Source organism: Puma concolor, chromosome A1, assembly GCF_028749965.1.
Source record: "Puma concolor isolate L17-30 chromosome A1, mPumCon1.1.hap2, whole genome shotgun sequence".
In the NCBI taxonomy this organism is placed as follows: Eukaryota; Metazoa; Chordata; class Mammalia; order Carnivora; family Felidae; genus Puma; species Puma concolor.
Window position 1 is genome coordinate 8,131,459 of NC_141667.1, and position 24,304 is coordinate 8,155,762.

The window sequence follows — 24,304 nt, forward strand, 5'->3', positions numbered from 1 at the left end:
GTAAGTGTGTAAAGCATGTCCGTGTAACAAGCGTTCTGTCCGCTGCACTAGCCCCCTTATCCTGGAACACCATTGAAGGAATGACCTTTGAACTGTGTGGAATTGGATATATGACAGACCTCTCAAAAATGATAGAGTAAGCCCGAAACTTCCATAGATAACAGTCCTGTCCCGGCTAGAGCAAAAATCCCATAAATGGTGGCTTCAGTGTTTCTTTCTCACTGTTCTGGAGGCTGGGAGCCCAAGACTAAGAGGGGGTTCTTGGGAAGGAGTTCCCTCCCTCATAAGAATAGGTACAAACAGTCCCTGCCCCCCCTCCCTGCTCTGGCAGGTGTTCTGTGAGGCAGAGGCCTAGAGTGCGCCCGTGAGGAGAGGGCCCGGACGGGCAGGCACCTGCCCCATGTCCTGAGGTCAGCAGGGCCCTGAACCACTCTCGGACCCCGTTAGGAGTGTTCTTCTCTGAGCCAGTGTTAGGCTCTCTGTTGTTCGCAGCCCGAGAAACCTGATGTTCCAGACGGCCCTGCTTCTCTTCCCGGATTCCCTGTCCAGCATAATCTCTACACAGACCTCGGACGGGTCGCTGTGTCTGCCCTCCCAGTTCTCTTCTAAGTGCCCTGGAATCCCTCCCCTCCTCTCCATTTTCCTGCAGGGGTGAGGTCCACATCACTCCTCCCTTTTTCTCGTCACCCCTCTGCTGTCACAGAAAAAAGTAAAGCCATCAGTCACATGGGACTCCAAAAGCCCAGCGATGAAAGAAAGGAAGGGGTGCGTGTGGATGCTGGAAGCCGCAGACACCCTTCTCGTCCCTGGCTCCCAGAGTGGAAGTGCCATGAGTTCCCCTCTCCACCCAGAGCCCCACCCTCAACCCAGGACCCAAGCAAAATGCCCTCCCCCTGGTCCCACCGGATGGAGGGCACCTGTGGCAGGGCCGGGGCCGGGGTGTGAGGGGACACGAGGTGACCCTTCTGCATCTGCAGACTCACAGGAGCCAGTGGGAGTGCACAGCCGTCTAGCCGAGGCTTGCTTAGTTTGCAAAGTAAAACTCTCAGCTGGCACAGAAGAACACCAAGTGCGGGACTGTCACGGGGTGGGTGGGGGGAGGGTAACCGGGTTAAAGGAAAGTCAACGGCGCGGCTAGAAGAAGGCAGGGCCTTTACTGGTGCCGACTGGCTCCGCCCCATGTAGCTCCTACCGCCACGCTGTGCACGGCATGTGGCCAGGAATGCCGAGGAGCTGAGCTGTTCATGCGATTTAATATGAGTCAATGAAAATATATAAAAACCGAAGCGTGACCCTGTATGCCACCACCCTTCAACTGAATGCACGAGTGATTCCTGACGCAATCCCAGGCCCTGGGCCCCGAAGATGCCCACGTTCTGGAAAATCACTTCCTTGGGAGACAGCCAGATAGTCACTCTAATCCACTGTTCTTTATTAGCTTTTAGAAAAAGCCACACATTCAGAAAGTAAGTTTATTGGCTCAATATAATTAGGTCAACGAAACCCTATTTTAGCTTCAGTATTTCTCACAGTGCAATCCATGAACATGACCGACTCATCCGTATTAAGACAGACAAATGCCCAAGGAAGCTGGGCTTTGAATCTGAGTTTACAATTCATGCTCTTCATGGCTCTGCCACACCCATCGTTTTAAAGAATGTACTTAATGAAGAACCACGAAGTCCATGGCTGAGCTGTCAGCTGGTCCATAAACAGCCCTAGGTTTTTGCTAACAGGATATTAACTCTACCATTCGAATTCTTCAGGTACTGACCTGTTTTTCCCTTAGTGTATGTGTTCAAAATTAAATTGTATCATGCATTAACATTTCCTACTGCATTTATGTTTGAGATGGAATAATGAATTTCAGGATTCCTGGATTTATTTTACATCAAGATAGTAAAAATTAAACGACCCAAGTATCCCAAAGCAATTTTCTGGATGCGAGCTATTCTGAGAAAGTGCACCCTTGGCCCCTGCTAAACATACTTGTGCAGCCACTCAATTAAATTCCTTCTTGCCTCGTCAACATAGGGCTTGTCCTCGGCTGAACAATCTTCTCTTTTTCGATGCACGAAGCCATGGGTTTGCCCAGAAAATGTTTTAATTTGATATTCCACTTTGCAGTGTTTTTTCAACTTCTGGGTCAGCAAAGAGACCTGATAATGCAGAAGATTTCATGTTAAAGTATGACTTTAACAATCTGGTAATATTTTCCATTCTCCAAATCCTCTCTGAATGCTCATAAAAGAAGTCTAACATCGGTGCCTTAAGTTCCGTAGCTACTGTGGATTTGTTACTTTTAATTTGACAACTAAGAGTCCTCGGCTCTGGCAAAGGAGAGCATCCCAAGCAATGTAAAAATTCGATAAATATCAATTTCTTGAAATTAAATTAGTATCTTTTGTGTATCATTCAATATATAGTACTCATTCGATATATAACAAAATACTCAATATAGTCAAGCATAAATTGTTTTAAGTTTATATTAATATAGTGTATTAGTAATGAATAATAATTTCTAAGCGACTGCTTTTGAACCACAATTTTCTGCTTTTTTCTTATCAACATACTGGGTTTAACACACCCATGTTTTTTTCTTTTCTTTTTTTTTTTTTTTTTTTAAAGTAAACTCTATCCCCCATAACATGGGGCTCGAACTCACGACCCCGAGATCAAGAGTCGCATGCTCCACCGACGGAGCCAGCCGGGATCCCCAACACGCTCATGTCTTTAAGAACACACTTTATCTGAACTCCCGGGTTCCATGTGGGAGGATGGGGAGGCCGAGCTTCTATGCCCAGTAACCAGGCCCCACCAAGAGCACATTCGGAGGATTACAATCCCTAAATTCCCCAATAAAACCCATCTTTAAATTTTTCATGTTGAGAATGTTTGGAGGAACAAATGAACCCTTTGAGACATTTTCCCCAAAAGGTCAAATCATGTCATTAAATACAGAGATGAGGGACACCTGGGTGGCTCGGTCAGTTAAGCATCAGACTCTTGATTTCGGCTCAGGTCATGATCTCAGGGTTGTGGGATTGAGCCCCGTGTCGGGCTCCGAGCTGAGTGTGAGCCTGCTTGGGATTCTCTCTCCCCCTCCCCTGAGTTCACTCGCTCTCTCCCTCAAAAAGTAAAAATCGAAACAACAACTGTGGGTGTGCCCACTCCTACAGGAAAATAAGCAAAAAAAGAAAGAAATGAGAAAAGATACCAACTTACTTGCTCAAGAGGAATCACAGCATCATTTTCGGCAAAAATGAACAACGTGGGGTTCTTCAAACTGTGCACATCTTCAGAATCCTTGATGATGCCTGGAAATTGGGGACAGGGACACGGGGGTAGGATTTCCACACACGTGCCTCAGAAAACCATGTGGGTTTGGCTTGATTTTTTTTCAAAGTAAAATCTGTGCTTTGGGGGTTTTGTTTATTTTCTTTCTAGCAATTCCACGCAAGTGGCCCGACTTTCCTGCTCTCCACCTCCTTCACTGGGTCAGGCCACAAATAACGGAATTAGACCTTGCAGCGGCTTTGCACGCAAAGATACAGAAGCAGCCCCGAAAATACTCCCTCCTCGTGGGGCACGCCTTCATTTACAAAGAAGTGACGACTCTCCATCTGCACCTTCTGACCACCACTGTTCTAGAAGTTTCTCAAGGTCCACACAAGCCCCATGGCTTCTGGCCTCAGTATGCCGAGGGGCCTCGTCCATACAGCGTTCCACGGGGTAACCGTGCCCAGACCAGACCACGAGTGTCAAGTCTCAGATGTGCCACCTGGTCCGTCTGCAAAAGTTACCTTTCATCCTTCAGAATCACAGAGCATTTGGTCAGAAGCCTGTCCTGCCTTGGGGACAACCACCGTGGGTGTGCCCCCTCCTACAGGAAAATAAGCAAAAGAGGTACCATATGTTGCCCCTCTAAGAAGAACCGTAGTGTTAAAGGAAAGATTACTCTGACACTTGGTAAGGAGGCTGTATTCAAAGGGGACCACCGCACAGGAGGGTGTGAGGGGAGAGAGATCCCTCCGCCCAAATACAAGGACAAGTGGGGATTTACGGCCAAGGAGCAGGGTGCGGGGCAGTGGGCAGAAAATTACGAAGAGGAAACACTGGGGTAAGACGGATTCTGGCCAGGTGATAGGACAGGGTTCTTGCTGACAAGAGACGGAAGGCGGGGTGTGAGGAACTTGGACAGACATCAAAAGTAGGGGGTTCTCTCTGAACTGCCCCAATGGGCCAATGTCAGAGCCCGGTCGGGGCCTCCTCGGAAGGAAGACTCACCGTGGAGCCTGACTCGAGTTTGGTGCCGGACAGGGTCCCAGTCAGGAGGGAGAAAATAATGGAAATCTTTTGTTTCCATTTCCTGCGGGAGCCCAGAGAGCCTCCCCTCAACCTGGAACTCGTCTCTAGAAGCAGGGAGCCACAGGACAGATGGCCACGCTCTGTTAAGGCCACACTGTGTGGCTGGACAGAGGTTTGACGCTCTGGAGTCCCGCCAGGCTCTGCAGCTCGTGCAGTGTGCAACAGCGGCCAGCAGGGGGTGCTGGCGAGGCGTCCACCAGGCTATTTCACACCAGGGCACCGAACGGCCCGGAACAGCCAGCCCCCTCTGCACAGCGGCAGCTGACAACTGACTATTAACTTTGGGGTAAGTTACTATTTAAAGGGGTTTTTTTTTTCTTGCTAAAAGCAAAAATGCCACAGCAAGAAACCATTAATCCAAATAAGAATCCTTTGTGTAACTGTACAATATACTATCATGAAAGAAAGCCAAATTGCCTTCCACATCTTTTTTTCTTTTTTTAACATTTTTATGGTCCGAATGCTTCTACACTGTGAACTTAGTATGCCATTTCTATATAGAGATGGAATGTTCTTATCTCATTGCTATCATACGTGCGGTTGGTTTGGCTACAATGTTTATGTTGCTACTTACATTTTAGAATCGCTTTTCCTTTTCTTTCCTTCCTTTATATTGTGTGCCTGTGTGTGTGTGTGTGTGTGTGTGTGTGTGTGTGTGTATGCGGTTGAAAATAACTGCTATCTTGGAAAAATACCTTCACAGATGTTCCTCGTAAAGAATATTGTTTGATATTCACCATTATCACAGAAATAAATGTGACCCCCTTCATCCTCGGTGAAGAAATTGAGACCTCGGGTTAGGTGACTCCTCTGGTTACTGCATTACCAACCTCCACCTCCACGCTCACATTTTTAAAGCCAATTCCCTCAAGACGGGCCATCTCTGCACAGCTGGGTCTATGCTGCTCCCCGAACCGTTAGTTTGGGAAGAGGCTCCCGGGTGTCCCTCAACCACTCCTGTTCCCATCGCGTAAAATGCACAAGGCAGATTTACCGTAGACGGACACCCCTGCCCTGAGTTCTGGGTATTTCATCATCACGTGATGGACAGCCACTCCGCCCCAGCAGAATCCCACGACGCCGATCTTCTGAGCGTGACACTGCTGTTTCAGAAACCTCAAGACAGCATCGACCTCTCTAGGACAGAAAGTTATCCAAGAATCAACAGATACGGATCACTTCTATGTGGAATCTACAAAGCCAAACTCAGAGAAACAGAGCAGAGTGGGTACCGGAGGTGGGGCGTGGGGGAGAGACTGAGACTGGACAGACGACATTAACTTCCAGTTAGAAGATTAACAAGCCTAGGGGTATAAGGTGCAGCCGGTGACCTCAGTGAGCAACACTGTGTGACAGACTTGAAGGCTGCTAAAAGGGTAGACCTTAAATGTTCTCACCGTGAAAAAGAAACGGCAACTATGTGACAGGACCAGGTGTGGGCTAAGGCTATGGTGCCGATCCTTTTGCAGCATATAAATGTACTAAATGAGCACATCGTACACCTTAAACTTATACAACATTGTGTGTCAATTATATTTCAATAAGATAGGGGCACGGTGGTGGCGGGGGAGGCAACAGCGAAACACACACACACACACACACACACACACACACACACACACACACACAATCAAGAGGGATTTTGTGAGCCCCCTGGGGAGTGAGCTGGACAGCAAGTGCTGTACCAACAGTAACAGGGGCTTCGGCATCCGCTGTTCCTTGACCTTCTGAGATTTCTTACTTTCGTCCTGCCTGAGTGACGCACATCCCCCCACCCGTCTCCCCACGGGTCTCCCTTCCGAGCCCAGCCTCCTCCAGCCACCTGTCAGGGCTGCCGGAGGGCTCTCAGCAAACCACACATCAGACCAGCTCGCATGCCAGCTGGAAGCAGAGTTCTGGCTTTCCGAAGCCTCCGGATAAAGGCCAAAGGCCAAAGCACCACTCCTAAGGCCTGATCCCAAGATCCACCCCCAGCGAGCACCCGGGCCCGCCCTCCTCTGGCGGGCACCGGCCGCAACTGGGCGGCTCCCCTAACTCTCTAACTTGGCACGTTCACCCCTTCAGCTAACATCCCAACTCAGCACCTCCGGACTCCTCCCTCTGGTGTCCCCAAAGAGCAGAGGGGGGGATTTGGAAAGCCACCAGGACTATTTAAGCCAGGAGAGGACCAAGAATAGTGGCCCAGTCTGGTAAATGGCTCATTTGCAAATTGATTGTTTGGAACTCTGCGTTTTCAACTAAAAGCAATACACCCAAACGGAGGCAGGGCTTCGAGGCCAGCCAGAAAGTCCTGCTTGATCTGATAAGGAAGAACTGTGGTTTACAAGTTAGAAAAAGAAAAAGAAAGCCATCCCACTGCACTTCCTCCTTCCTTTCTCCTTTAGTCATAGCATATCCTTGAGCACATTTAAATACGTGTATCATACCACTGCGTGCAGTTATTTTCATAATGTTAGCAGAAATTAAGTAGTTCTGCAAACTGAAATGGAACAAGCAACGGTTTTTGACATTTGGGGCTTTAGGTTTTCCTTCAATGCTTTGATCGCAAGAATAACTGCTTTGGGGCGCGCGGGTGACTCGGTTAAGCATCCAACTTCAGCTCAGGTCATGATCTCTCGGTCAGTGGGCTGGAGCCCCGCGCGTCAGGCTCTGTGCTGACAGCTCAGAGCCTGGAGCCTGCTTCAGATTCTGTGTGTGTCTCTCCCTCTGCCCCTTCTCAGCTCACGCTCTGTCTCTCTCTCTCAAAATTAAATAAACAATAATGATAATAAAAAACAAATAACTGCCTTCATTGGAGGGAACAAGAAAGAGGCCATTTCCATAAAAATACTGTAACTCGAGTGAACAGGCCTTTGCTCGTGCTGCTCTGAATGTGTTCCCTACTTTTCTGGGAGCACCAAAGTTTAGCCTTGGATGAACCTCTCCCCCAACCCATGCTTGATTCTTATACCTTGGGAACTCTGCCCTAGGTTCCAGGAGTGAAGTATGTGGGTCAGGCTGACCACCAGAGTATAGCAATCTCCTGGCCACAGTGATTGGTTGAAGGATGGACCTGTGACTGAGTCATAACCATCAGGGCAAAATGAGAATTTTACTGGCTTGCGGGAAAAGAAACCAATGTGGGGGCTGGAGCTGCGGCAGCCATCTTGCCACCCAGAGGCAAAAGCTGCCTGAGAATGAAGCCAGTGCACAGGATGTGGAGTGGAGACACGTTGGGAAGGCAAGTCCTGGGGATACTTTCTGTACTGCGAACCAACCCCTGCTTGAAACCAGAAACGACCTCTTCTCAGTTCTATAAACCAAAATATCCCATGACTATGTAAACAGTAAGCATTCAAGATGGGTTTTCTGTTACTTGCAAACAAAAGACACTTGACCAGACACAAGGGTTTCAGTCTCCTTTCAAAGTCAGTGTTTCTGTTTAATGTCTCATTTTTATTTAGGGGCGCCTGGCTGGCTTAGTCGGTTAAGCATCCGACTTCCGCTCAGGGCATGATCTCACGGTCCATGAGTTCGAGCCCCGCGTCTGGCTCTGTGCTGACAGCTCAGAGCCTGGAGCCTGTTTCAGATTCTGTGTCTCCCGCTCTCTCTGCTCCTCCCCTGATCGCACTCTGTCTCTCTCTCTCTCTCAAAATAAATATTTTTAAAAAAAATTTTTTTAAGTGCATAGCTCTCGTTTTCCCCTGTGGCAGAGTCCCACTGGCCTGCTCCCACACCTGCCAGAAACGACCCCTCTGCTTTGTGCTCACAAATGGAAGGCAGGCCCACACAGCGACCCTCCCCCACCCCGGCCCCACATGCAAAGCTGAATTTCTGCATTCACATCCCAGCCTCTTGTGCTTCTAATTCTCATTTGCTCTGAACTTCTTGCTTCCTTTTGTTTTTCTTGGGGTTTCAGGTTGAGGTTGCAGGTCCCCCAGGAGGGACTTGGGAAAGGTAAGCATGCAGGGGAGTTATTCCAGGAATCTCAGGGCCAGCACTGCGGGAGAGGAGGGAAGGAAGTGGGGTCTGCTCGGGAGAACCTGGCAGTGGCAATCTCCATGCCGGCCTCGGACAGTTCCCTAGGGGAGCCTGGAGCGCCCTGGCCCCTGGAGGTGCCCCTGACTTGAGGTGGGGGAGCCAGGCCTTCATCCCAGGGAGACTCCTCAGGATGGGGCAGAGAAAGACAAGGCGGCTGACATCCAGAGGCCATCCCAAGGACAGTGAGGGACCGGACGACGACTTTGTTAACACAGCCCCGGGTGTTCGGCCACGCCTGCCGGGAGCTCCCAAGGCAGCGGGCAGCACCCCCCACGCCCCACAAGCTGCACAGAGACCCTAGGATGACCCTGGCCTGAGCCACAACGCGCTGCCACCCTGCACAGGCCCCTAAAAGAAGGTGGCCCAGTGAGTGCGGGGAGTGAGGCAGGGCCAGGGAAGCAGGAAGGGGCACTCAACAGGACCCAAGGCCCCTTGGGGCTACGGGCACAGGTCTGCTTGGCGTCCACCAGCCCAGTGGAAGGAGGGGCCAGCTCTGGAGGGCACTCTGGTGATAGAAGAAAAGAACAGACAGTCCCAGGGACCCAGCGGCCACAGGCAGGGGACCACATTATTAGTTCCGCCAAGCTGGGCTGGGGGAGCAGTTTATCAAAACCAAAGCTCGGGGTGCCTGGGTGGCTCAGTCGGTTGAGCGTCCGACTTCGGCTCAGGTCATGATCTCACAGCTCGTGAGTTTGAGCCCCACGTCGGGCTCTGTGCTAACAGCTCGGAGCCTGGAGCCCGCTTCGGATTCTGTGTCTCCCTCTCTCTCTGCCCCTAACCCACTCGCATTCTGTCTCTGTCTCTCTCAAAAATAAACAAACATTAAAAAAAAATTAAAAAAAAAAAAAAAAAAAACAAGGCTCAGGTGCATGGTGGGAGAAAGTCAGGTGACAGGGAAGGATGGCTTTCAGGACAAGTGGCCAAGGTGAGAGTCAAGGCTGGTGGTGGGGAAGCTCCTTTGCCTTGGGCTCATGTTTACTTGCTCAGGAGGAACTGGGCATCAGAGAACAATCCTGCCCCTCTCCCCCTCCACACTGAGTCCAGACAGAAGAGGGTGTCTGACTGGCAGCTGGGAGGTCTGGTCCTTGCTTCTGAACTCCTGGAGCTAATTTCCTAAAAGGCTGAGATCCTGGGGGATCCCCTGCTTTTCCTCTCAATGCTCCCCGGGTCCTGGCACGATGGCAGTCTAGCCCTGGCGTAAAGACCCAAAGTCTCGGGGCGGGGGTGGAGGGGGGAAGTAGGGGCAGGTCTCGACTGGGGGGAGGGGACGGCCCTTCGGGTTTCCAACCAGCTGAGCGGTAACGGAGCCGGGGCTGGTGTTGGCTCTGGCGTCTTTTCTCTCCCCGTTGTCTCAACTGGTTCTGCAGCCAGGACAGGAAGGAAGGAATGTCCACCCTGTGGACCCCGAATGCCCCCGTGTCAAGGGAAATCGTACCGCCCGCAAAGCAGCACCTCCACAAAGTTCCCCTGGCTTCAGTGCCATGAAGTTTCTGGAAGGGGGAAGCAGACGAGCCTGCTGGCACCGCAGGAGCCCTTGCCGGGACCTCACCTCCAGGGACACACTCTGCGCTGCACGAAAGCATGTGTCCATGGAAGTCCTGCCACAGGGGAGGGAGGGTGGGCGCCCAAGTGGTGATGTCACACGCGCTTCTCTGCTCTCCAGGGGCCCTGGGGCGGGGAGGAGGGGGAGCACAAATACGGGTGATAACTTACCTGTCGATCTTTCTGGCGTCTCTTGTTTTCAACCAGTCCGGGAAGGTGGACCAGTCCCCAGAAGGCTGCCAGGGTTCTTGCCCCACAAAGAAGTCTGGAAGGATGGCTCTGCAAAAAAGGGACGTCAACTGACCTTCACTTTGGAGCTGGCGGCACTCGGTATTTGCTTACGCTCATTAAGACCCGGGCTACGAGGGAGATTCTGCTTCAGAGGAAAAGAAAAGTCGTGCCCACGAGAGCCAGCTTTGATCACATCCGAGAGGCCAGCTGGCACCGGGCCACACCACTTCGGATTTCACAAGCGTAGGTGCACGGCCTCTGACGGCCGCCGGCAGCCCAGCCCATCCGAGATGACGAGGCAGTCGGACAGGGCGCCCTCCCCATGAGACTGATGGCACAGGATGGAGACCCGGGAGGCATGGGCCCGGGAGGGGCGGGGTGGTGAGCGCAGGGGTGTCCCCGACCCCCTGGAGGAGTCGCAACGCTCAGCTGGCCTTTCGAGTTAGCCTCAGGTCAGAGGGTACATCTGGGGAGCATGTCTAGTCACCATGACTAAGCAGTTTTCCCCCGCCCCCTGCCCGGAGGGGAAGGTCTACTGCAGGTTCTGAAATGGGCCGCGCAGAGAAAACAAGCCAGTCCACTGCGTCCGCGAACACCCCCCCCCATCCCGTCAACCCCGGAGGGTGGGTCAACACAGCTTTGGCCAGAGACCTGCTTCCGAAAATAAAGGTCATCGCCAGGGATGGAGGAGCATAGCTCTTCCTTCCTGGCGTCGAAGGAACCCTGAAGCCTGGGTCAGAAGAATCCAAGTTCAAGTCCCAGTCGGCCCTGTAACCTTAACAGGTCGCTTACCCACTTTTAGCCTCATTTTCTTGACCTGAAGAAGAGACTGCACCCTGCACTGCCCAACCTCAGGGGGTCGTTTTGAAGGAGAGAGGACTTGTACGCCTGTGAGGGGGCTTTGTAGATCACGGGCGGCTTTGCTCATTTTTCGTGTTCTGTCTCCACCCAAAGGACCCCGTTGGGCAACAGAAACCCCAGCCCCAGGCAGCCTGCTGGCTGGACTGGGCTGGGAGCGGTGGGAGCTGTGGCCTCCAGGTGCCGTTTTAGGTTCGTGTGATTCACCTTCCCCATCTACCTGTGCCCAGCGAGACAAGGACGTCGACAGCTTAGCGCACAGTCAGGGTGTCGTGGTTTTGTTTTCCCTGAAGGGATCAAGATAGATCACAGAGGTTTCCATGAAGTGAAGAAACAGAACCGCATACATACGTGTATCCATTTCCTGCGATCATGTCAGTCATGTATCTGCTATTGGGCAACTGCCAGCCAAATATGTCTTGAATGACGATCACAGCCTTGCCCGTGTCGAAGGGGGGTTTGGTGACATAAGCCTTGATGTGCTCGACTTGAACTTCGCGCCCCATCCCTCCATACTCTATCTTATGGCCAATGTCACACGGACAAGGATGAGCCTCGTTAGCCATTGGAGATATTTAAGTTGGGCTACTGAGAGAGAAACATGCATTAGGATCTGAATGGTGCAAATCCAAAGACTGTAAGCAGTAAGTAAATTAAAATCAAGAGCACAAAAAATGGGGCGCCTGGGTGGCTCAGTCTGTTAAGCGTCCGACTTCAGCTCAGGTCACGATCTCGCGGTTCGTGGGTTCAAGCCCCGCGTTGGGTTCTGTGCTGACAGCTCGGAGCCTGGAGCCCGCTTCAGATTCTGTCTCTGGCTCTCTCTGCCTCTCCCCTGCTCTCTCTCTCTCTCTCTGTCTCTCTCAAAAATAAGATAAACATTAAAAAAAAGAGTACAAAAAATAATTAAGTTTAACTCTACATATCGTGTATTTATGGAGGAAATCACTGATAACCTGGGATTTCAGCAACGTGGCAGATGAGAGCTAACAGGAATCCACTCCCATTACAAACACTCAAAATACCTAAGTAAATGTAACCAACGGATAAAAATTAAAATGGGGAACTCATAGGAAAAGAAGGGATTGGAGAGGATTGGATTAGCCAGGATTGGAGAGGAGACCTGAAGCCAGGATCAGCTTGGCATGAGCAGACACTGAGGGAGCCCAGGGATACTGGGGAGAAGGCTAAACCCAGGAACGAGCTCTAACACCACCCGATGCTTAGGATGTGTCCAGTGAGGCCTCTGGACCCCACAAGATAGGGATCCATGGCTGACAGCCCATGCAGTGTCAGAGCCCCAAAAGGTTTATATTTAGTGGGGAACGTAAAAACAAAAAACAATAACAAAAGAAAAAAAAGAAAATTCTACCGACCAGGACTAAGACTGTGATTAGAAAACCCAGAGAAGGTAAAAATAACCCCCCAAATGTCCCCCCCACTGTCCTTTCAAAGTAGGAATACCTAGACTATGACATTTAACCCAATAACTGACCCTGGGCTGTGAAATCCCTGGGCACCAGCAGAAGCAGAAGCAAATCTACTCAGAGCAAGACGTTCCCAATCCAGGACAAAAAACGCCACCCACTGGGGCAGCTGGGTGGCTGTCGAGCGTCAGGCTTCGGCTCAGGTCATGATCTTGCGGTTCGTGGGTTCAAGCCCCACATCAGGCTTGCTGCTGTCAGCACAGAGCCTGCTTTGGAACCTCTGTCTCCCTCTCCCTGCCCCTCCCCTGCTTGTGCTCTCTCTCTCTCTCTAAAAAATAAATAAACATTAAGAAAAACAAAAACAAAATACACCACCCACTGAAGAGGGACAATAAAGGCCCTGACAGTGGCTGGGGTCTGGATAGAATTTGCAGGGAAAGCCAACTGAGGCAAAGAGGAGACAGGAGGATGAGGGGTTTTGCCTGAGCAACTGTCTTTAATTGAGAAGGAGGACACTTGGGAAGAGCAGGTTTGAAGAGGTCAGGACTTAAATGCGGAGCCTGGGAAGTCTGAAATGTCTGCTCGACAAGCTCCGTGGACCGCGCAGAACAGCAAGTTTGGGGCAGGGGTCCAAGCCGGAAGCACAAACTTGATACAGTATGGTCAGCCTACACAGCCAAGCCTCATTTTTTGCCGCTTCCATGCACGTGAAGTTGCCTAGTCACAAAACTTATTTGCAACTCCAAAATCAATACTTGCAGTAATACTGCGACCATCCACGGACTTTTGTAAAGCACTGAAAAATCTGAGTCACCCACATGCAAGGTCCTGGCCAAGGTCGAACAAGGCAACGCCCCGCCTTCCCATATCAGCCCTCACGCTGTAAACAAGTATCCTTTTCGCTTTCTATTTAGCGCCACATCTTTTGCATTTTTGTGCTTTTTGGTGGTGATTGCGGTGTTTAAAGAATGGACTCCGTGCACAGTAGTGAAGAGCTGTCTAGTAATAGGGCACGAAGGCTATGATGTGCCTACAAAGATAACGTGTGCAGTAGACAAGCTTAGTTCAGGCACACATTACACCTGTTGACTGCGAGTTCAATGTTAATGAATCACCTATGTATTAAATGAGGTGTCTCTACACAGAAACACACAAAAAACTAGGTTATGCACTGATCAGTCGACAGAAACATGACCAGAGGCTCATAGAACCCTACCTGTATTTCCTCTTGGAGCCATGGTTCAGTATTTGCTAGTTCAGTGTCCCTGTGACTTTATAGAACGTAACCACGTTCTATGGCTGACCCTTGAACCACACAGGTTTGAACTGCACGGTCCACTTACACGTGGATTTTTTTTTTTTCAATACATTCAGCACAGGACTGCAAATGTATTTTCTCTTTTTTTATGATGTTTTTACCATTTTCTTTTCACTAGCTCACTTCATTGTAAGACTACAGTGTATAACGCACAGAGCATGCACCCTCTGTGTTCATCAACCGTTTATGTTACCAGAAAAGCTTCCGATCAATAGCAGACTATAAGGAACTACATTTCTGAGGGGGTCAAAAGTTACATGCAGATTTTTTGACTGCACAGGGGTCCATGCCCCTAACCGCCCCCCCCCCACTCCGATGTTGTACAAAGTCAACTATACTGTAAATAACGAGAATCAGCAGTACATAGTATTGGAAACCTCGAGCGTGAATGGCATGATTAAAGGAATGATTAGATAAGAAGAGATAAGGAAGAAGAAGGATCTAGAAGAGCGAGCGAGCCCTGGGGCCTTCACCATTAAAAGCTTTGGGGAAAGAGTGAGCCTGAGAATAAACAGTCAGAAGGGAGGAACCCCCCATTCACGAGCCTGGAGCCACATGAAGACAAGTTTTCAAGGAGGGAGACTGTAGACACAGGCATTCTGCAAGAGGGGTGGCCACAGGGCTCAGCAGCGTGGACGTCAGGGTGGTCTCCACGAGAACAGGTCTGGTGGCCATGACGGCAAGCGGGCTCGGGGGAAAATGAGAGGAGAGCACCTGACAGCGTGAACACAGAAGTTCTTCGAGGCTTTTACCAGAAAGAGGGGCCAAGAGAGCGAGCAGACGGAGGGAAGGGAGAGCAACAGGTCTTTTTATTTTTTAACGGAAGAAATGTTAGTACATTTACAGGTGGATGAGAACGGGTGCCTCACAGAGGCAAACAAAGCAAAACCAGCCCAACCCACGGTGCCAGGTGATGAGGGACACAAAGGCAAGAGAAATGTAGCTTAAATTAAATTTCCTGACAGCTTGCAGCCCACTGACACCTGACACGTAAGAGCGTGACCTTGCTCAAGGAACTCACCGCTGCCTTAGTGCCTTAATGTTCACTTTTATTAAAGATTAAAAGCGACCTTGGGGCGCCTGGGTGGCTCAGTTGGTTAAGCGTCTGACTCTTGCTTTGAGCTCACGTCATATGATCTCACAGTGTGCGAGTTCGAGCCCCGCGTTGGACTCTGCACTGACTCTCTCTCTCTCTCTCTGCCCCTCCCCTGCGTGTGCTGTCTCTCTCTCTCTCTCAAAATAAATGAATAAACATAAAAAAAACAAAAAGCCTAAAAGTAACCTTATCTTAACAGCAGCTAGCCCCTCAAGGTCCTGAAAGCCTTGATTCCAAGTTCCTTAGGGACTTGAGCTCTCCCTAACTACCACTAATTACTTAAAAGTACACAACCAGTCCCTCCTCACAACCCCAGGGCAGCTCTTTCTGCCCACAGGGCCTGTCCCCGTGCTATAATGAGATCACCTTTCAGCACCAAAATTCTTTCTTAGCTGTTTGCTCACAAACCCTAGAGCTAGGTGAGCTAGGGGAGGGGGGCTGGGGTCAGCCCAGGGAGGAGACCACCCACCTTCCTTGGAAGCGTGGACGGGTCCTCCTCGGTCCCAGGAGGGGAGGCGGAGGAGGGGTGGATGACATCGGGGCAGGGGGCCGAGGACGCTCCGCGCATCTGCTCAGAAAACTGAGAGCAGAGTCAACAGTCAGGGTGAGAGCGGGGGGGAGGGGGGGGAGGGGAGGGGCAAAAGAAGTGGGAAAATGAAGGACCAGGGAACTGTACACGGTCCTTGAGGCCATGCGCCCCCAGCCAGGTCCGGGATGGTGGCTTGAGGCTGGCAGCGAGATGCAGCAGAACAGACCAGGCTCTGGAGGTCACTACGGGGCAGGCGGATCCACGGTGAACAGGCAGAGCCGAGGTGGAAAGACGGACTGGCCAACGAAGGGGCGTAAGATGCGCCGAGATCACAGTGGATCCCTACCTGCCACGTCGCTGCCCTGCCAGATGGTTAGAAACCTGAGTAGAAAAGCAAAAGTCATCTGTTGGAAGAAAATAAAGGGGAACACCTTTTCCTTGAATCTTGGAGCAAGGCAGCATTTCTTACATTAGACCCAAAAACATGAACCATAAAGAAAAAGATTAATAAATTTCATTAAGTACGTATCAGTCTGCTCGAGCTGCCGTAACAAAATACCACAGGCCGGGCAGCTGACACAACAGAAATGTGTTTCTCACCGTTCCGAGGGCTGGATGTCAAAGGTCAGGGTGCCAGCAAGGTGGGGCTCTGAGGGGGACTCTCCTCACTTGCGGACAGCCGCCTTCTCGCTGTGTCCTCACACGCAAGCTTTCTGGCCTCTTCTTAGAAGAGCACGAATCCCGCCATGGGGCCCCACCCTCATGACCTCATCTCAGCCTGATCGGCCAAGGCCCCACCTGCAAATACCGTCACACTGGGGGTTAGGGCATCCACCTATGAACTCTGGGGACACACAATGCAATCCACAGCGGTAGGTGACTGTAAAAACCACTTATAAGACAACTGGGGGAGACTGAACTGGTTGGATGTCTCATGATATTGAGAGTTACTGTTAACGGACTGGTGGGCAAGGGCCAGATACAACTATCAAAGTGATGGTTTTGTGTGTGTGTATCTGTATCTTTTTTTTTTTTTTGAGACAGAGAGAGACAGAGCATGAACGAGGGAGGGTCAGAGAGAGGGAGACACAGAATCCGAAACAGGCTCCAGGCTCTGAGCTGTCAGCACAGAGCCCGACGCGGGGCTCGAACTCACGGACCGCGAGATCATGACCTGAGCTGAAGTCGGCCTCCCAACCGACTGAGCCACCCAGGGGCCCCTCTGTATCTTTTATAGCCACCTGCTGATGTATATACCGATGAAACAGCCAGACATCTAGGATGTGCTTCAAAACAGCCCAGGGGGTGGTGGAGGTGGGGAAGAGATATTATTATTTGAGATATTATTCTCAAAGCAGAAGATTTAGTATCCAGATAACATATAGGGAAAATCCGTATAAATCAACAAGGAAAAGACAAACCCAAGAGATAAATGCTCCAAAGATCTGAACAGGCAACTCACAAAACGGTACCCCTGAGTGGCACCCAGACCTCTGAAAAGACATTCAACCTCACTGGTATTTAAGAAATTATACTATTTTGTACCTAAGAAAGACGTTATTTTGCATCAGCTTGGCAACAAGGTCTGTTAACACCAAGAGTTGGTGACCATACAGGGAAAGAGGAAGGAACGTGAGCTGATACAAACTCAAAATACAAACTCTGGCGAGACAGACTACTTTGGTCCGGTAAGGTCTGGCAAAGTCAAAGATAAAGACACCTGCAACCCAGAAATGCCACAGCTGGGTGTACTCCCTAGAGAGATTTACACCTGTGTGTATGAGCACGTGGTGAGGACAGAAGGCGTGTTCCTGGCGGCAATAACCGAAAGCAATGGAATTGACCTTCAGGAGGAAAACAGGGTCAACTGCGGTTTAGTCGTTATGGTGGGCTGAGTTGTGTCCCCCAAAAAGGTATGTTCAAGTTCTAACTCCCAGAACTTACGAATGTGCCCTTATTTGGAAATAGAGCTTTGTAGAGGTAATCAAGTTAAGATGAGGTCATACTGGATTAGGGTGGCCACTGCCCCTAATTTTGGAAATTTGGATACAGCAACACACAGGAGAGAAGGCCCCATGGAGACATAGGTGGAGACTGGAGTATCTACCAGCCAAGCAACACCAAGGATGGCCGGGCACCATCAGAAGCTGGGAGAGAAGCAAGGAAGGATCCCCCCTCTGTAGGTCCATAGAAAGCACAGCCCCCCTGACACCTTCACTGCAGACTTCTGGCCTCCAGAACCGTGACAGAATAAATTTCTGTTGTCCTGGGACACCTGGCTAGCTCAGCGTGTAGACCGTGCAACTCTTACTCTCGGCATTGTGAGTTCGAGCCCCATGCTGGCTGTAGAGATGGCTTAAGAATAAAAAAAACCTTTAGAAAAATATTCTGTTGTCTTAAGTGACCCAGTTTGTGGTAATTTGTTACGGCCACCCCAGGAAACAAATAGATTCATAACTACTCTGTGAATAAACTACACGTGTATTTACCGATATAAATCTTAGAAACATAATGCTATATAAAAAGACAATGTCCTTTTTGATGCTAAATAAAGACTAATAACCCAAAATAGTACTTATTTTATTAATAAATATACTGTAGTAAAAGTGTGATGCATGGGAATAAAACAAATCACATTAGCCAGTGGTTACTAGCAAGGGAGAAAGGATGGAGACAGCTGGCTTTAACTGCATTTGTTACATTTAACTTCCTAAGAAAGTTGTTTTTTGGTTTTTTTTAAGATTTTATTTTTGAGTAATCCCTACACCCAACACTGGGCTCAAACTTACAACCCCAAGACCAAGAGTCACATGCTGTACCGACTAAGACAGCCAGGAGCCCCAGAAAGTTTTGATTAAGGACAAAATGTTCCAACTGTTTTGCGTGGGTCACATGAATATGGGTGGCTGTTAGATTATTTCCTATACTTTCCAGAATATTCTGGAAGGCAAATACCTTACATTTTAAGGAAACACATATTAAGAGCTGGTCTTTTGCTCAAAGAAGATTTGAATCTATTCCCCACGGGTTTTGTTTTCACAAGCTATGTTATGAAACTATTATTAGCAAGAGAAGTCACAACAATCCAGCACCAAGAGCGGTAAATTTTACGTCCAATGCGCTATTTGTTGACAGCCGATTCCTTACGCTGATTGCTTACCTGGATTGTCCTACGGGGACCTGGAGACCACGAAAAATCCTTGCCGTTCCAAAGGGGCTTTGAGCCTGAATCTTTTTACTTTATCTTCAATTGATACCCACTTTTTTTTAAAGTTTATTTTTATGTATTTTGAGAGAGACAGACAGCAAGTGGGGGGGTGGGCAGAGAGACCGAGGGAGACAGAGAATCCCAAGCAGGCTCCACTCCTCAGCGCAGAGCCCGATGCAGGGCTTGAACTCACAAACTTGAGATCATGACCTGAGCCGAAATCAGGAGTCAGACACAACTGACTGAGCCACCCAGGCGCCCCCAATTAATACGCACTTTCCAGAAGGAATGTTTATGGCCAGGAGAGCCACTGTCTGGATGCATCTTACGCAAGCAGGCAGTGGCAGGGAGAGGCCTGGCTGTGGAAGGCGGGACTCCGGCCAGACCCCTCATGTAGCAGAGTAGTGCATTGTGTGTCCTGGGCCAAGGCCACAGGGCAGGGAAGCTGGTTTCCATGGACAGCCCCGCCGTGGCCCCCCTGTGGCTCCCCTGTGGCTCCCAGGGAAAGCGCCTGGGGGAGCACACCCAGGCGGGCCCTACTGACAGGAGGACACTAAAATCCCTACAGCCCTTCCAGGATTCTGCCTCTGCCCCCTCCCTCCCCCAAATGACACATTTGTTAAAGGATAATTTTCACAAGGAAAGGAAAACCATGACTCTCATGCAGATTTACAAAAATGAACACGTGAAGGATTTTACTTCTCTAAGAAGAAGGAACGAGGCAGATGTGAGAACTGGTTCGAAGGAAAAAAGAAAAGAGCACACATGTATATGGACGACAGCACAGCTGAAATTACAGAAGGACAGAAAACGGAGTTTTCCGCAGGAGGGAGGAAGCCATGAATCCCACCACACAGGACAGAATTTACTAACTTGTTGGTTACCGGCCACTTACAAAGAAGGAGTTGCAGCGGCTCAAAGACCACGGGCCGGGAAGGATGCCCCACGGATGACCGAGGTTTTCTACAGAAACACGAAGTTCCTTCTGCATGACCTTCACCGTGAGGTCATTCTGCGTGAGCGACGGTGCTGCGCTTTCCGCCTACTTAGGGACGGGACAGGGGGTCTGACGTGGACGGTGGGAGGCTTATAAAATGTGTCAAGAAGGGCTTTTCTGGGGCGCCTGGCTGGCTCTGTCATGGAGTACACGACTCTTGGCCTCGGGGTTGTGAGTTTGAGCCCCATGCTGGTGTAGAGATAACTTAAAAATAAAATCTTAGAAGGAGGAAGGGGGAAGGAGGAAGGGGGAAGGAGGAAGGGGGAAGGAGGAAGGGGGAAGGAGGAAGGAGGAAGGAGGAGGAGAGGAAAAGCTTTCCTGCATCATGACAGGTGGGCTTGGCAAAACTCACCGGCCACCTCGAGACCAGATCCGTGGTCTCCACTAGGGAAGCCTCTGAACTCAGAACCCTCCTCATGGTGCCAAGGATAACTGAGACGCACCCCTGCACAGGAGAGCCTGACTCGCACCTTCTTTGGCGAGGCCACACTGGCCAGCAGCGCTAATGCTCATGATCCGCCCATGACATTCACCCAAGATGCCACCAACATGTGACTGATCTCAAGGCTCACTCTCCCACAGTGACTTTTACGGCCCCTTAACCAACCTTCTCTCCCTCACCAAGCTCCACTGACTTCTCTTCTCAAACAGGCCTGTGTGGGGCTTCTGGATGCATCTCTGCTGTGCCTAGTTTCAGTAAGAATCCCGCTAAGTCAGTTTCACAGAATCCCTGACCCTTGATATCTGATCTGGTTGCTCATCCTCCACCCCCTCACCCCCAGGCGATGTCTGATCTCTCTGGCTTGTCTCCTGCAAGAACCCTGTTAGGTCGGTTTATCCAGAACTCCCATCCCCTGTGATGTTTCCTCTTAGTCATTTTCCATCCACTGACCCCCACCACCCCACTCCCTGGCTATAAATCCTCACTTTTCTTTGCTATTTCCAGGGTTGAGCCCAATCTCTCTCCCCCACTGTAAAACCCCACTGCGGTGGACCCTACACCTATCCCAAAGGTCCTGAATAAGGTCTGCCTTCTGTTCCTTAACAAACGCCATGAATGAATGATTTGTTCTTCAGCCCCCTGCAGCCCTGCTTCACGCACCAAGCACCTCCACAATATCACCCGTCAAGACCCATGGGGATCACTGGTACCTGTCTGATGCCAATTCCAAGGAGCTAACATGTCCTGCCTTATCTCCTTTTTTTTTTCCATTTCTTTTTTTTTTTTTTTTTTAAGTGAGTTAACATACGATGTAGTCTTGGTTTCAGGAGTAGAACCCAGTGATTCATCGCTTACATAGGACACCCAGCGCTCATCCCTAAAAGTGCCCTCCTGAATGCCCATCACCCATTTCAGCAAATGGTGCTGGGAGAACCGGACCACTTTCTTACACCAGACACAAAAATAAGCTCAAAATGGATGAAAGACCTCAATGTGAGACAGGAAACCAACAAAACCCTACGAAAGAAGACAGGGAGCAACCTCTTTAACCTTGGCCGCAGCAGCTGCTTACTTGCCGTGTCTCCAGGGGCGAGGGAAATAAAAGCAAAAACGAACTATTGGGACCCCATCAGGATAAAAGCTCCCGCCCCTTCCCCTAACATGAACCTTCCTGAGGCATTCCTTTGCCCCATATATACCTGTCCTTCTTGATTTCTCTTTTGAATCAGTTATAAAATCTGCCTGGTTCCTTCTTTAATAAATAAAATAGAATCTTTAACACATGCTCATTTAAAAAAAAAAAAAAAAAATGACGGGGCGCCTGGGTGGCGCAGTCGGTTAAGCGTCCGACTTCAGCCAGGTCACGATGTCGCGGTCCGTGAGTTCGAGCCCCGCGTCGGGCTCTGGGCTGATGGCTCAGAGCCTGGAGCCTGTTTCCGATTCTGTGTCTCCCTCTCTCTCTCTGACCCTCCCCCGTTCATGCTCTGTCTCTCTCTGTCCCAAAAATAAATAAACGTTGAAAAAAAATAAAATTTAAAAAAAAAAAAATGTTACGTAATCTCTCTACATCCAACGTGGGACTCGAACTCACAAGCCCGAGATCAAGAGTTGCATGCTCTACCGACTGAGCCGGCCAGGCACCCCAACATGTGCTCAGTTTTCTGTCTGTTTGAGAGTCACGCTCTCACCTTCCCCTGAAAATGCTCTTTTAACAACACTATTGAATAACATTCCCCTTTTCTCTCCAGAAGTCAAAACGGTGAGAGATGGATGGTGACGTATGGCCCAGAGGATGGGGTTTTCCTACTTTCATACCCTCAGGGACGTAAACAGCTCAGAAGTCAGACTTCCCGGTGCAGTGAAGTTCTCCAGCAGAAACAGAGAAAACAGATTTCAACGAGCGAAGGGAATTGGCGTAGGTGGGACTGCAACAAGCAAAGAAGTCCAGGAAGAAATTTCTAGAAGCTTCAGAGATTTGGAAACCATCAGCAAGCAAACAAAGGCTGAAAGGTAACAGGGGAAGGCAGTGGCTAAAGGGGAAGGCTCAGTGTTTTCCCTTCACTGGGTAAACACTGCAGGAACTTGCTTGGCAACTGAGTTTTGATCTTGCAGCTGGGAAAGCAGGGCCCTACTTACCCACAGATGATTCTACCAACTTCAACAACTCCAGATCTATTTGTCCTCAATCATGCTTCTATTTTCCATAGGGGACAGGTCTAGACAGCATTGATTAGAAAGGTAGATATGATGAGGACCCACCGGCCTGCAAACAAGCCAATCACATGGCTGCCTTTGGCATCTCTCAGGCTGTTCTGAGGCCTGGACAGCATGTCCCCAGACACCTGTGGGGCTCACTTCTGACCACCTTATTTGAAATGGGCTTTGAAAACATCAGCTTATATCTTCCATCAGCAAGGAGACCTGATCGCAGTCCCCTATGTCAGCAAGGCCTAGGAGAGGAGACACTTTTGCCTGCCAACCCACACGGCTGAGTGGGTGACCCGTGCGGTCCTTCTTGGCAACACGCACCGGGTACCGAGCACCAAAGATGCCATGATGCTAGACCCACGGTCTCCTCTCTAGACCCAGTAGTACCCACCCTAAGGAAATACTGCCAAATGGGGATAATAATTTTTTTTTTTTTTTTTGGAGACAGAGAGAGAGCGAGAGAGAGAGCACACACAGCAGGGGCAGGGGCAGAGAGAGGAAGAGAGAGAAAACCCCAAGCAGGCTCCACACTGTCAGCGCAGAGCCCGATGCAGGGCTTGACCTCACGAACCTCGAGATCATGACCTGAGCTGAAATCAAGAGTCCGACATTTAACCAACTGAGTCACCCAGGTGCCCCCTATAATGATTTTTTGAAGGCCGCATCCCTCTTGTCAGTTCAGATGAAAGGATGAAACACCAGAGGTCATATCTACCCAAGGCACAACCAGACCAGCCAAGGAACAAAAAGGCCTAGGCTCAAGGGATACGAATGCTTGCTTTAATTTCTAACATAAGAAATAAAGATATTTTCCAGATTCCAAGCCCCTTGAAATGGAAAAGACCTCCAGGGCACCAGATGAAGTGGCACCAGGTCACCTGCTAGTAGGACCTCATGGGCCTCTAATCAAAGGTGTCCACCTTCTCACAAGACCTCTTCCCCCAAATTTTGCCCTTAAAAACCTTCATGCAAGCCATCCGAGAGTTCTGGACTTTGGAGCATTAGCTCCCCCGGGTCTCCTGGGGGGGGGGGGGGTCACACCAATAAATCGCCTGTTTTTCTCCTCTGCAAAAGCTTGATGTCAATTCGTACTGGCTTGCAGCCCTTGGAAGGGGGGGGGGGGGGACAAACTCTCCTTTGGTTTGGTTACATTTTGATGCAAATAGGCTCATCTTTCCCATGGGTTTATACTGGCAAAAACCACACAACTGAAATGCCCAACTTGTAGGACAATAATTACAAACAGTATTCCATTCGAAGGCATGGAAGAAAGGCTCCGGACACAGCGTTCTATGGAAAAAATAAATAACGAGTTTCTGCACAGCACGATTGCAGCTAGGTTTTTTACAGAGGTGGCTGAACAGGACAGGAAAACATACCCAAGTGGGCCGGCCCAGGTTGCTTTTCTGCGGTGATAATGTACTGCTGCTTTGGGAAAAGGTTTGGGAAAAGGACTTTTTGGTCGGCTCAGGACCTGTGCGCAGGGCAGACTTGCTCGAGCTGCTGCAAACACTCGCGCCGAGTTAGCGCGGCGCCGGGCCGCGCGCGTTTCCGCGCGCCCGCGGAGCGCACCTACCTGTCCGCCGCCGGAAGCCTGGGTTCTCCCCGCGCCGAGGCTGCCCGCCGGGCCCGGGGACGGTCGGGGCAGGCGGAGGGGAGGCGCCTCCCGCCGGGACGGAAGTGGACGCGCGGTGACGGAGGGCGGCGGATCCCCACGGGCCAGTGGCTGCCCGGGATTCCAGGCCTCCCGGGAAGGCCGGGCGGGGGAGGGGAGGCTCGGAGCGTACGGGGGTGGGGGTGGGGGTGGGGGTGGGGGGGGTGCGGGGGGCAGGAGGGGAGGGGCGGGGACGGGAGGGAAGAGGGGGAGGAGGAGGCGGGGGAGGAAAGCCAAAAGCAGCCAGACAGCCGGCCTGTGAAATTTACGAGAGTGCCTGGCTCCTAGGGCCTGGGACTTCCCTGTTGTAAATCTAAATTAGGCTGTTTTTAAAAATAAGTCGTTACCGGGCGCCTGGGCGGCTCAGTTGGTGTGTGGCCCACTTTATGGGACGTAGGCTCAGGTCATG

The 24,304-nt window shown here is 50.4% G+C and overlaps 1 protein-coding gene across 4 annotated transcripts; it reads right to left on the bottom strand.

Moving 5' to 3' along the window:
- Positions 1–1,408: 1,408 nt before the first annotated feature.
- On the bottom strand, positions 1,409–23,996 carry CMBL (carboxymethylenebutenolidase homolog). Of its 4 annotated transcripts, none has more exons than XM_086676014.1 (6): positions 23,818–23,996; positions 11,371–11,604; positions 10,102–10,209; positions 5,363–5,505; positions 3,226–3,317; positions 1,409–2,159 (listed from the first exon to the last, which is right to left on the bottom strand). In XM_086676014.1, the coding sequence occupies exons 2-6, from the start codon at positions 11,583–11,585 to the stop codon at positions 1,980–1,982; spliced, it is 738 nt and encodes a 245-aa protein (XP_086532140.1). In that variant the 5' UTR covers positions 11,586–11,604; positions 23,818–23,996; the 3' UTR covers positions 1,409–1,979. The 4 variants fall into 4 exon arrangements, with proteins under 4 accessions (XP_086532140.1, XP_086532132.1, XP_086532152.1 ...); XM_086676006.1 differs by having other exon boundaries at positions 11,371–11,607; XM_086676026.1 differs by lacking the exon at positions 23,818–23,996 and adding an exon at positions 23,621–23,795.
- Between the last annotated feature and the right edge of the window lie 308 nt (positions 23,997–24,304).

Excerpts from the sequence above, each read along its gene's own strand:
- CMBL (XM_086676014.1), bottom strand. The coding sequence starts at position 11,585 with ATGGCTAACGAGGCTCATCCTTGTCCGTGTGACATTGGCCATAAGATA. Across the intron at positions 5,506-10,101 it reads GACGCCAGAAAGATCGACAG|AGAGGTCGATGCTGTCTTGA; the intron begins GTAAGTTATCAC and ends TTTCTGTCCTAG. Across the intron at positions 3,318-5,362 it reads GGCAGGGGTGTCCGTCTACG|GCATCATCAAGGATTCTGAA; the intron begins GTAAATCTGCCT and ends CCCAATTTCCAG.